The sequence below is a fragment of the Amphiprion ocellaris genome, chromosome 20 (assembly GCF_022539595.1).
Source record: "Amphiprion ocellaris isolate individual 3 ecotype Okinawa chromosome 20, ASM2253959v1, whole genome shotgun sequence".
Lineage (NCBI taxonomy): Eukaryota > Metazoa > Chordata > Actinopteri > Pomacentridae > Amphiprion > Amphiprion ocellaris.
Window position 1 is genome coordinate 8,389,536 of NC_072785.1, and position 12,863 is coordinate 8,402,398.

Here is a 12,863-nt window from a genome sequence, read left to right on the forward strand (position 1 = left end):
AACAACGTTTTTACAATTTTGCCGTACTTTCAATACTTTACACATGTGATCAAAAAAAGAACATGTAATTTTTGTCGCTGTCAACCAACCGCAGTAAAAGAATACACTGTTGTATGGACTCGTATACACCATCTAACACCCAATCAAAAACCTGTGTGGCTCAGCTGTATGGGCCTGGGACCCGCCAGGCCGGTGTTGTTGCTATAGGCATTCTGTGGCTCGTTAATGTATGGGACTGGCTGAATGTCAGCCGGTAAATGAGCCGTGACTTTCACCAAGAGAGCGCAGAGCAGAGTCAGCAATAAATGGATACACATAACTCTCCTGTTCCCTATTCGCTGTGTTTTTTCCTTCTTTCTCTGCCTTACAAACAAGCGGGCACACGTGAGGATGCCGGATTATTTCCAGAAGCGTGGAGAAGTGTGTCTGACCTCTGCCTGACCTTTCATCTGGTTCAATCAGCTCTACGAATAGCTCCTCTCCATCACCACCTGACCTTGACTCTCTGCTCCATTAGGCACACTGTTTCACACACAAAATACACACAGGAGCTTTCGCATGCCGTCCATATATTTGCACAAGACGGACTTTGAGAAAGCGCAGATCTCCATCAAAACCAACAGTCCACTCTTCTTTGATATGTGAAAGTATAACCAAAACCAGATCTGCACCAAAATTTAACGGACTTCCGCCTTTCCACCGAGTTTTATGAATATCAGCCTGGCAGTTTTTGCATTATCCTGCAAACAGACAAACAAACCAGTCATAATCTCCTTGGCAGAGGTGACAAACACAAGTTTTTTCCAGCGAGAGGTGATTAAACAGGCTGCTGCCACATCCTGCAGAGCGGCAGGATACAGCAGCAGATTCAGGAAAAGGAAGCGAGGAGCAGAAAGCGATGCGCTGTCATGGAGGGAAGAGGAAGCTCAGACAGTGACATGGACTGAGAGATACTGTTCGAACAACTGCGGGAAACAGCTGAGTCCATCTGACAGCGAAAAGCTCAAACCACAGTCATGTTATAGCGGCAGACCCACTTGAGCATTTCCTGTGTCATAGAGGAGCCCCAAAAATACCTCATGTAGAAGGGTAAATACGCAAACCCATTGCAGAGATATATAAAGGAGTGTAAGCACAGTAGAGACAGAGAGAAAATGCAGAAGATGGGGCGAGGGGAAATTTCCTAAAAGTAGTTTAATGTGCCCCAGATTCTGCCTATCCTCTCTGCATTTAAGTATCTTTTACATTCGCTCCATTTCTCTCAGGCTTGTGGGCTGCTTTTATCCCACGAATTCTAGCCTGCATTCTGATTCCCCTCAGTCACAATGCACGATTCTGTTCTCTATTCTATATAGGCTGCCCGGAGAGTACTAACAAAGGCCGATGAGATAGAGGAGCCTGTTATCAGAATGACAGACTAATATGCATCAAAGTCTGTTTATAGGAGTATCTTACCTTGTATACTTGCCCGTAGGTGCCATTTCCCACCAACTCAACCAGCTCAAAGATGCCAGCGGGATCCTTTAAATGCAGAAAACACAAAAGAATGATTAGGATTCACATATTTAGCTCGACGTAATGTTTGATTGGAGAATGCAGCAAGGTACGGTTTATTACTGTCTGGTTTAGACTGCAATCACAAGCATTACAAAGCATTTCTGATATCTCATCATGTGATTCTGGGTACAGCAAGGTCAGGTGTGTCTTCGTTTGGTCCTATCAAGGATTTCATGGAACAGATGGATGTAGGCACTGTGATGTAACCCACTGTTTTGTGAACTCACTGTTTTAAAGCTTCAAAATAGTAATTTTGTGTTTTTTGAAACCAGACATGACTGGTGGATCTGAATGAATACGTAAGAACATTATTCATTCCCATAGGGCATCAATGAAAAAGGTCGCCATAACCAAAAGCAAGCCCTGTTTTGTCAACTATTTTACTCTGAAAGGAACCAAAATTTACAAAATAACCGCCATGTTGTATTGAAGAAGACTTGAAACTACAGACTGAAACAATTAAGCCTTTATAAAAATGTTGACTGAGATAGTAAATAAAGTGAGAAGTAGAAACAGTTTCACACAGACTTCTACAGAATCTGATCTCCTTATGCAACTAGAGGAATCGCCTCCTGCTGATCTTTTTAAAAAAATGCAGTTTTCAGACAATTCTGCACTATATAGCAAGATCAGGAGTTTCTTCAGTTGCAACTAAGGACTGTAAATATATAAGATGGATGCGGCCACTGCTATGTCACCCACTATTATGAAGATTCAAGTTTGTCCTTTTGGGTTTTTTTAAACCAGGCATGGCAAGCGAGAGGTGGATCTGACTGAAACCCTGAAAACATTCTGCATTCCAATAGAAAAAAAAAAAGGGTAGCTATGCCATCAAGGAAGCCATGCTATGTTATGTATTTTACTATAAATGGGATGACAATTTGCTAAATCAACATCATGCTGTATTGACAAAGGATTTAAGCTGAAGAACGAGACCACAAAGTCATTATGAAAATGTTTCTTGAGATAGTAAATCAACTGAGAAGTAGAAGCATTTTCACATAGACTTCTACAGAATCAGATCTTCTTTGGCAACCAGAAGAGTCGCCCCTCTGCTGGAATCTTTTTTAAAAATGCAGGTTTCAGCCAATTCTGTACTGATTTCACTTTTTAGACCTGGAGGATGCGTCCATGTTTCATGTACAGTTTATGGATGCAACCCTTTAGCGCAGACTATTGCTCAACAACTACAAGACAGACACAGTCATTGTCCCATGAAGATGAATCCTAATGACATTGTTAATGTATAGTGTATATAACGTCTATAGTGCCACAGGTATCTATTGAATGGATTAACCTTGATTTTTAGGAATTTATGTCAAACTCAGGTTGACATTTAATTTAGTGCCATCATGAAGTCAAAATAATAATTATCCAACAAAACACCTGCAAATGAATGGCATTCCAGCTGCATGTTAGCAAATCTTAAGATCATATCTATAATCAAAACATTATCCCTGCAAAATTTTACCATGTTAGAGATGTTTGAGTGCAGCCTCCAAGAGCAACTATAGCAGTAGTCTTTTTAGCCAAACTGTCACAGTGGGCATCTATTCTAAACAGCAATAATAGTTAAACTCAGCCTCTTAGAGCCACTATAGCTGCAGATTTTGTCTTTTCAGCCAAACTGCCACAGCGGGCATCTATTCTGAACAGCAGTGGTAGTTAAACTCGGCAGTGATGTCTTGCTCTACCGACTGAGCTCTCCAAGTGTTGATACACTGGTCTGAAATGCAGTCCTGGATTGTTTTAGGCCTGCGTCCAGACCAGCTAATAATTTAAGCTCACAGTCGCTGGGTTGCCAACACGGAACCCGACGCATCTCCCGACGAGGAGCAGCTCGAACGGAGCATAAAACCCGCTGACCCCCACGAACACACACACCTCCCCCTTCCTCTGTGCCGCATGTTGCTACGGCATTCCAACAATAGCTGGTATTCACCCTCTCCTTCCTTCTGCACTCTCTCTGCTCCACCAGCTTCTGTTGTCCAACCAGCCCGAGTACATCTATGCCACTCTCACTCTTTTATCTGCACTTTCTGTCTCTCTTTCATTCTCTGACAGTGTCCAGGACAAGACTTTTCTTTTCAACACTCCTCTCATTCAAACTACTGAGGCCCTTTTAAGCCTCTGTTATTTCTCTTCTTATTCCGCCTGTGTGACCTCGATATTAACACATTCTGTAAATGATGCCATCATTCAATTTGTGTCATCTGTATTTTCAACTTAATACTTCAGCCTTTCTGGCAGAAGTCAATGATAAATATGTCAAAGCTGCTGTTGGGGCCTCATTTAGTCACGTCCACAATGTCTATCGTGGTAACAACATGTGGTTTTGTACAGCAGCAGCTCTAACTCTTGCAGTTCTCACTACAAACTGCAAACCTGAAGTGTCTTACAGTCAATCCTGTTAGGTTAGCTAAAATATGCAAAGAAATTTCTATCATTTCTCATCTATTTTTTCATTATTTCTTTTGTTAAAGTGGCTCGACAGTATCATAAGAATGGATGTTTAAAAATGAGATCTTCTGCTGGATTCAAAGCTGGAGGCTTTATTTCGTTGCTGATTCACTACAATAAACTGCACTATTGTGTATATCCACAGTGTGACTCGCGCAAAAAAACAGAAGATATTACACGATATTCACTTTTCGAAGACAAATCCCCTCTCAATAAAGCATCTTTTATATTTCCATTCCGAAAAGCCAAACATGCTCTCTATTTTCATCCCCATCTCTCTTTTTTCTAACCTTATCACTTCTCCCTCCTGCGTCTCTCATTCACCGTCTTCCTGTTTTTTGTTATCAGTCACTTTCTCTTTCTCACTTTCTGCACTTCACAGTGTCTGTGACTTGAACTTGCTGTTAACTTTGCTGGCGTAACATCCAGATCTATTTGTTCTGTTACAGTAAATCGAGAAGGAAATGACAGAATTATGTCCAAATAAAAAAGGAATACAAGATGCTTGCATGAGTATATATCTTTGTGAAGTGTATTTTTTTTGGTATTGTTTCTTTCTACTGTGCGGTTTTCTCAGTTTTGCATCTCTCTTTCCCCAGTTCCCCTTCTCTGTCTCCATCTCTTTGTCTTTCTCGCTCTGTCTCTATATGCCTGTTTCTGTTGCTCTCAGCAGACCTGTCAACCTGTCAGCTGTTTCTGAAGACAGGGCCTTGTGCTTTTCTTGCTCCCTCCTTCCTTTTCCTGTCGTTTTTTTTTCTCCTTTTTTTTGTTTTTTGCACCCTTCTTTCTCCTTCGTGCTTCTGCAGACACCGACACGCACGCACTTTCCCCCTAAACGCATGTACGCCGACGAACTCATTCTCTCACTCTCTGTCTCAAGTACATCCTCCCGCTGTCTCGCTCTCTCGCACTCTCAAAACCACACGCACACACACTCGACAACACTGTGCCAAAAGCACACTCCTACACGAGGGCTAGTGTTCAAATGTTCTAACGAGTATGAGTGGGTACAAAATGATGAATGTGTGTCGAATTAAACGTGCAAAAGAGAAAGTCGGGAGTCGCTTTAAGCAGTGCAGACAGCAGCATTCTGCAAGCACTGTTTGCTGTGCAGGCCTTCAGCTGAGGCAGGTAGACTTTTTCTCCCTTTTCTTTCTTTTTCTTTCTCCAAATGTGTGTGTGTGTGTGTGTGTGTGTGTGGGTTTGGCAGCTGTGTGAATTAACTCTCAGAGCTGCATGCAAAGTTCTGACAGCAACTCCCCAGACACATCTAAGGATGCACTCTCTTTCTTTTTCTGTTTATACACAACATTCAGATGGAAATAAAATAAAAACGATGCGCACAAGTAAACAAGTGCATGCTTTAGATGTATATGCATGCAGGAAGCACAAACACTGGAAGACGCATGATGCAGGCATGCTCGAGCCTCCCCTGAATGCAGCGCTGTGGCTGGAGAAAGCGGGAGCTTTTGCTGCTCCAGTTCATACATGTCCTGAGGCTCGCTGATAAAAAAATAGCACGGTATCATTCATATTTTATAGGCCACTTGCAGAATGAGCTCTCAGCATGTGCCAGGCTTTGTCAGTGCATCTGCGGTTTAGAGTTCCCTATGACTGGAGCAATTTTTGCCCCCTTCCCCTTTTTCTCGTTTTGTCTTCCTGCTGAGCGTTTGCAAGGGTCATGTGACTGCCACATGACCTCACTGGTGGTGGATGAATCACGGTGCGCGGGTCTGAATAACAGCGACACATTAAATATAGCTTGTGATACGACCAAGAAAGTGCTGAGGGATGGGAGACTGAAGATGGAGATGTGATGTGGAGAAAAAAAAAAATAGACAGACACACATCATTTCTCCAAAATGTCTGAGAGGAGATTTGCTTAAACACTGATGACGGTGCAGTAATGTTCTTACTGTATGCACTGTGGAAATTGTCATTTACCAAACCCAAAAAGAACATGACTGACCGCATTTTCTATAAAGCATTCATTGCAACATTCAAAGCATGACTGACTGGTCACGGATCTTGACTTTTATACACACACTCGACCCAAAATATTGCAATCTGAGAGGTTTTCTACCAACTTCTGCTACATCCACAGACAAAAATTCAATTTTGGTTCTCAGAATATTCCATTTTCTTTGGCTTTTTTCCTTTACCATTTCTTCTAGGCACAGGCTTTTGTTCATGTTTAAGCTTGAGTAGGATTAACTTTGGGCACAAGGGCACTGAGATGGGTGCAGCAGTGGATCAGGCTCTTTCTCCAAACCGGGAATATTGGTCCACGAGCAGCATAAGGCCATTAATAATGGATTTTAGAGTGCAGGGCTACAGTTCTCATGAAAGCCACTTTGCAACATGTTTGAGGACTTTTACCATCTGCGCTCATTCTTTCATTCCACATCCTAACCTTAATCCTCTCCGCTACATTCCTAGCCTTCACTCTTATCTGACTAAAAGCTAATCCTGGTTCCAACCTTAATGCTAAAAACCAGGAACAAAACACTCACGTTAAAATCCATCTCAGGTGATCTGATGGCAGCTGAAAATGCAGCTGTAAACATGATCGAATGGATAGAAAAATAAGTTCAAATCACAGTTTGAAACAATTCAATCCGCAAATCACAAAGGCTGCAATTTATAATATACGTTATGTCATTTCCTCACCATACAGGATCACATTTGCTGAGATGCTGTAAGTAAATATTTGTGGGTCAAGGACATAATTAGAAGTGTGAGTCATCTCCTTATCATCACAGACGATAGCTGTAGCAGTTATCAGCGGATGCCTATTTGTATAATCCTCCTATTGTGGTATTAAGCTTGGAGTTGAAACTTGTATACAATATCATCATTCCGTAATAAAAGATTACATTATGACTTACATCAGACTGTCTCAAATTTCAAATGACAGCTAAAGAAAGTGCTTTCCGGTTGAGAAAGCAGAGAATTTATGTTAATTATTAATCTACTGTCACTTGCAAAAAAAGATTGTCTGCCACTTTTTTCAGAAACAGTGTAGCACTCTATTTTTGTTTTGTTGTCTCTGGCTGATGCTCAGCTTCTTGATACGCTGCAAGTACCTCAAATTAGACCACAGACCGATATCTGTACTGTGTGTAAGGCAATGTCACTCCTGTTAAGGAGACAGATAAGGCTGCAAAATCAAAAGCATGAATGATTAAAATATGAGCAAACACCACGCCCAGTGACCACTGATTGAATAATTCAGGTATGAATGTCTATAAATCTGTTTCTGTCATCCCATCTTATCAGTCATGTCATTTTTCCCCCCTTTTTTTATGAAAACAATACCACAAAATCTAAAGATCAGATGGTAGGATATTGGACAGCTGGGAGTAAACGGCAGATCAAAGGGGGGTTTTATTACCAGGAACATGAAATTTATTTGCCACAGTAGCCTTTGTACGAGATCTCTATCGGTTACGGTTTCTCTTATCAGTTTAGCACCAAACATTTCTATCTCCAGCGGTCACACAAAACTGCACACTTTCACAATATCGCCGTGTGACGTGTGAATTAGGAGGAAATTGGAAATAATATAAAAGACGAGCAGACAGAAGGGGTTTGTGCATGTCTCAAGGTAAAAACAACGGTGCCATAAGTGAAATCTAATCTATGAGCTTATGTTTACACAGTTAGTACAAATTGCTGAAGGGATAAACTTTAATCTCTAAACAAACTGAACTTATTACAGACAAAAGAACGAAGCAATGTGTTCTTTGTGTGTTCATGAGGAGAACATTTTCCAGCTACATCAAATGGATACGAATGATCAGCTAGCTCCTTGTGTACAGCAGGAACACCAACAGCCCATAACCAAAGAGAAACAATTTATACTTTTATAAATCACAGAAAAGTTGCAAATCCAATATTTGAGGAGATAACTTCAGTAAATTCTTGGATTTTTTGCCAATAAATGACAAACACTTAGCTGACTGACTTAGAAATTAACTGGCTAATCAACAGGAGTGTAATGCAGATGGTAAAGATTTCAGTTAACCTTCCAAATACCTATTTCCAGGTTTTCAAAAAAGAAAAAAAGTACAATTATCTGCTTTGGTCTTTCACTTAGTACATTCCTGCCTCTAAAAAGCGAGACCAAGGACTGAATTTTCCAAGAATTCTTCACAGTGAAATTCAGCTACGACGTTATCAACCTGATCTGCGGTAAAAAATATTTATCCTGTCGATCTCCTTTAGCATTCTTTAGATGCCAGATACAGGGGAGTTTGCCACAAAGCGGAGCAATGTGTGCAAGAAAGTTAAGATATTCACAGTTAAAACTGCACTAACTCGATATTTTTCAGGTAACAGTTACTTCTTATACTATAATGTGATGTGTTCAGTAAGAGGAATCAGTCAGTGTGAGAAACCTCAGAGAGAATTATGGCCCAAATCTGCAGTATACCTCCCATCTTCAGAGCCCCTTTCAGCTCATTTATTGGTTTCATGAGCCGTGATTTCATTGTTTCACTTCGGTTTCACCCACTGACTGTATATAAAGACAGATGACCCTCCGTGACGTCACCCAAAGGTTTCCTAAAAAGCAGTTTTGAAGTTCTTAGTTATTCAAAAAAATGAGCAGAGAGGTGGAAGTTGAGGATGAACCATGGACTGTCCTGTTATGGTACCGGCCTGTCCCTCAAAGGAGCCTGAAAATATGCCTGACTTTAAACCTTAATTCAAGCTAAGCAAGTGAGTTCTATAAGAAATCTCCTTCTGTACAGTTGTCATAAATGTAGAAATTAGTTATAGATACTAAAACTATCTTTGTACCAGGCTGTTAACATGTTGATTTCTGCTGTAAACTTGGACATTTTAGCATTTGGGTTTATGGGGAATGACTCTCCTTTGCAGTCAGGCTCAAGTGGCCATTTGAGGAACTGCAGTTTCTGGAACTACTGGCTTCATTTTCCAGCCAAGAAAGCTGCTGCTTGATCAAACGAATCTTATTACCTGTTCTCCAACAGTAAACCATTTGGAGTAAACACATTTGCCTCGAGCTAAAATGTTAAATAATCAACTGCCTGCCCAGCACCAAACGGTCGATAAAGTTAGAGATTAACAAACGTCTGGCAGCTGGAAATTTTAAAATACAGACAAAATGACATTGAATGTTGGATCTAGTTTCCCAAGATGATCAAAAACCACGAACACAAAAATAAGTGACTGTTTCCGAACAGGTTCACCTGTAAGCTGATAGTATGATGTACAAAACTCCTAATATTTCTTAAAGAGTTGATTCTGCATATTTTTGGGAGCGTAATGGTACTTTAGGACAGCATCAACCGTCTTTAAGCTGTAAATGCCTGCTATATGACACTCTAATATAATCACTAATAATTATTCATTTAAACCTCCCCAAGACTAATCCTAGTCGAGATAACATACAGGCTTACAGTGGGCCTATAGTATACCTTTCTGTGCATTAACCAGCAGTCAGGTAAGTGCAGTTAGTGTCTAAAGAAAGTGAATTTCAGAGGTGGATTGAATTAGAGACCCTAAGAGGATGATAGGAGTCATGCTGGGGCCGAGTCTGCCTCTTATAAAACCACTTACACTTAACAACATGGCTCATCACTGCTTGCTTTTACAAGGAGATGCTGTGGTAGCCTAATTCCCAGTACATCCCACCCAGACATGCACAGTACATTAAGAGGAGTCACCTCTTAATGACAGATTTACAGTCCGATGGAGACAATACATGATACAGGGTTTGTTCTGTGATACTAAAGAACTTGTCGCTTCTCGCTATCCATCTCTGCCAACTTGTCATCTCACACTTTTCTTTGTCATCTCCTCGCCCAGCCCTCCGTCCCCCTCATCATTCATCTTTTTCTTCTCAATTTTTTGACCGCCACTCTCTGTCCCCTCAGTCATTTCAATCCGTCTTTCTTTCCCTCGCTGCCCTGCGACTCCGACACAATCGAGGGATTCAGCTCCTACTATGGACTTGTTTACATGCATGATTCCTTCAGCACTTCAGATCAAGTGCGAGTGTATTCTTGTGTGTTCGAGTAGGAGAGGAGAGAAAACAGATGTCTGTGCGTGGTGTTGTGCATGTTTTCACATTTCCATAAGTGTCAGTCAAAGTCAAAGTCAAAATCAAGACACTTTGGTGTGTTTTTCTTATGTTTTGGCAGCATCTTCACTGATTACTATGTTATTTATGCTGAGCACTTTCAAGAAGTCATTTGGAAATCAGACAATGTCGCCGCCACTGTGATGTCTTGTTTCTTGCATTTAATTTTCTTTGCCTGCTCGGTGCAGAAACTGTACTTGCACTCGCTATAACCCTCAATTGTTGCTTGTTAAACTGCACCACTTCCTACGCATGCTAGGAGATGCAAAAAGGACTCTTACACAAAGATGTCAGCAATTATGAATTTGATAGGGCATAATTAAACAAGAAAAGCCATTTAAATCATTTCTTAGAATAAATAAAATATAAAATAAACTACGGCTTGGTTAGGATCAGATGTAAGTGTTGATTGATGCACAGTGGGTGCACATAATTGCATGATTGTATGAAATTAGGTGTACACAGGTAAAATAATAAAAATTGCATCATTATATGAGGAGTTATAATCTTTTACAAATGCTGTATATCAATGCATCCTTAAATGTCTTCATGGCTGCTTGCATTATAGCTATAAAAGGCATTCAATGTGTATGATGCTATTAATCAAAGCTAAATAGGAGGGAGGGCTAAAGTAAAGTAACATTTTAGGGGCACTACACCAACTTGTACATCTTAGTACTTGTATAGCAGAGAATTAAGGACTTAATGCAACTCCATCAGCGACTTGGGGGGGGGGGGGGGAAATAGGTCATCTAGAAGCAGTCAGGCAAAGTGGAAGAGAGGGGTGGGAGGGAGAGGGGCATTTCTCAGCGACAGACTGCCATACAGTATATAGACTATTCATGAATAAGCTCTGTGTAAGCCTTGGGCACTGCTGTGGCCCCGTTACTATGGCGTCCATGCTTAGGGGGCCGAGGAATGTGGCCTTACTGGGCAACGGGGATAGGGAGGGAGGGGAGGGAGAAGCCACGGAGAAGCTCTTTGCCTCGGACTACTTTAGTCACTGGTCACATCCCCACCTTTAGCCCGAGCTCAGCCTCTGCTGTTTTCTTCTTCCCCCTGTCTCTCATTGTCCCTCAGAGCTGCATTCATCTTTACATCCCCTCTTCTCTCTCTGAATCCAGCCTTCCCCCTCTGACCAGGTCACTATCCCCTTCATCCTCACCTGCTCTCGCTTTCATCTCAGCTCTCACACCTGAGTCCCTGCACAGCACACTCGTCAGCTGCCAGTATATATGTGTGTGTGTGTGTGTGTGTGTGTGTGTGTGTGTGTGTGTGTAGAGCTGTGCCTGTACGTCCTGCTGCTTTGCCATCTGTTGCTCTCGTCAGCTGACCAAATGAGGCCCGTGCTTCTGACGCCTCTGACCCATGGCATCGCTTTACATAAAAACCACTGTCTGTGTGAAAATAAATAAATAAACGCAGCACTTCGACCTTGCGAGGTCTTTTGGCTGTCATTGCGAGTCACGCCGAGATGGCGGTGACGCCTCCGTGCCCTCACCTCTACCACCAAAGTCTGGCCTTTTCCCCCCACTCGAGTGGAACGCGCTGCATCTACACAGGTGACGCCGGGGTTGATGCGCGACACCAGAAAATGTCGCAGGGAACCGGCGAGGCATACGAAAGCAGAGAAAAAGAGACAGCAAGCATGAAAAGCCACTTCTCTCTGCGCTCCACTTCCCACACGGTTCTGTCTTTTTTTTCCTATCAGCATGTGTGTGTTTGTCTGTTTGTGCGATGGTCAGAGCAAGTTTCAGGCCTGGACCTCCCCCCCTCCACATACAGACACAAAAACACAATGCCCCATCATCGCCACCAATGCCAGCATTATCCTCACCCACCGCCTCCCCCCTCCCCACCTCGTCACAGCCAGCTGACCTACTTCCCGTCTAGTCAGTCCAGTGGTTGACTGTACACTCATCTTGGACAGTGTGTTTGTGTGCGTACATCTATTTATCAGCCGTAAATAGATGCAGCAGGTCCTTTTTCAGATGTGTGGAGGATCTTGGTTTCCTCAAGACTCCTCTAGTAGCTCATGTTTGCCTTCGGTTTTGCCTTGTCATTATGTGAAATATTTGCCGGCAAGTTGTGAAACATGTTTACGGAGAAAAGAGAACAGAAATGACAGGTCCGTCAAACGGCTGCTTCCAATTGTTACACCACACGCTCTTATTGTGAAGGTTCGACATTCAGTGTGGTGTAAAAAAACACCACTAATTCCCAGTTTTTACTTCTTTTAAAGAAGCATTATGATTGGAAACATTATGTAGTCTCTTCTCTATTGGCCTTTTTCCAGTGTTATGAGGAATTTTTGGCACTATCCAGGTTTTAGGCTGCACCAAATGAAACCTATTATCACCAAAATGTTTAAATGAACCTCTTTTGTTGATAGGGATTTCATTTACTCAAGCAATATAGACATTTTGTTCAGCTAAAGGTCAGAAATAGCAGAAAAAAGCACAAATTTCTATTTAAATAAGGTAATTTTTTTTTTTTAAATCTACCCTTTTCAAGGGTACCCTTTTGGCTTCTTGTGAGGAATCTTCGGCATCCCCCCGGCCAGGTTTTAGCCAGTGCCAAATGAGACTCATAATGGTCAAAAGGGAAAAAAAATGAGAATAAAGGACAAAAATTAATCTGTTTTGTTGATTGGGGTTTCAATTACTTACGCACACTGGGCAATTTGTTTGGCACATGGCCAGAAATAATGGAAAAATGCACAAATTTCTGTCAAATA

The 12,863-nt window shown here is 41.7% G+C and overlaps 1 protein-coding gene across 17 annotated transcripts in view; it reads right to left on the reverse strand.

The window, feature by feature from the left end:
- Positions 1 to 12,863, reverse strand: part of tnika (TRAF2 and NCK interacting kinase a) — a 70,412-nt gene that overhangs the window by 55,059 nt on the left and 2,490 nt on the right. For all 17 annotated transcript variants that reach the window (XM_035948764.2, XM_055005618.1, XM_055005620.1 and 14 more), the window contains exon 2: positions 1,456 to 1,521. In XM_035948764.2, the coding sequence (XP_035804657.1) occupies positions 1,456 to 1,521 (66 nt within the window). The remainder of the gene's footprint in view (positions 1 to 1,455; positions 1,522 to 12,863) is intronic.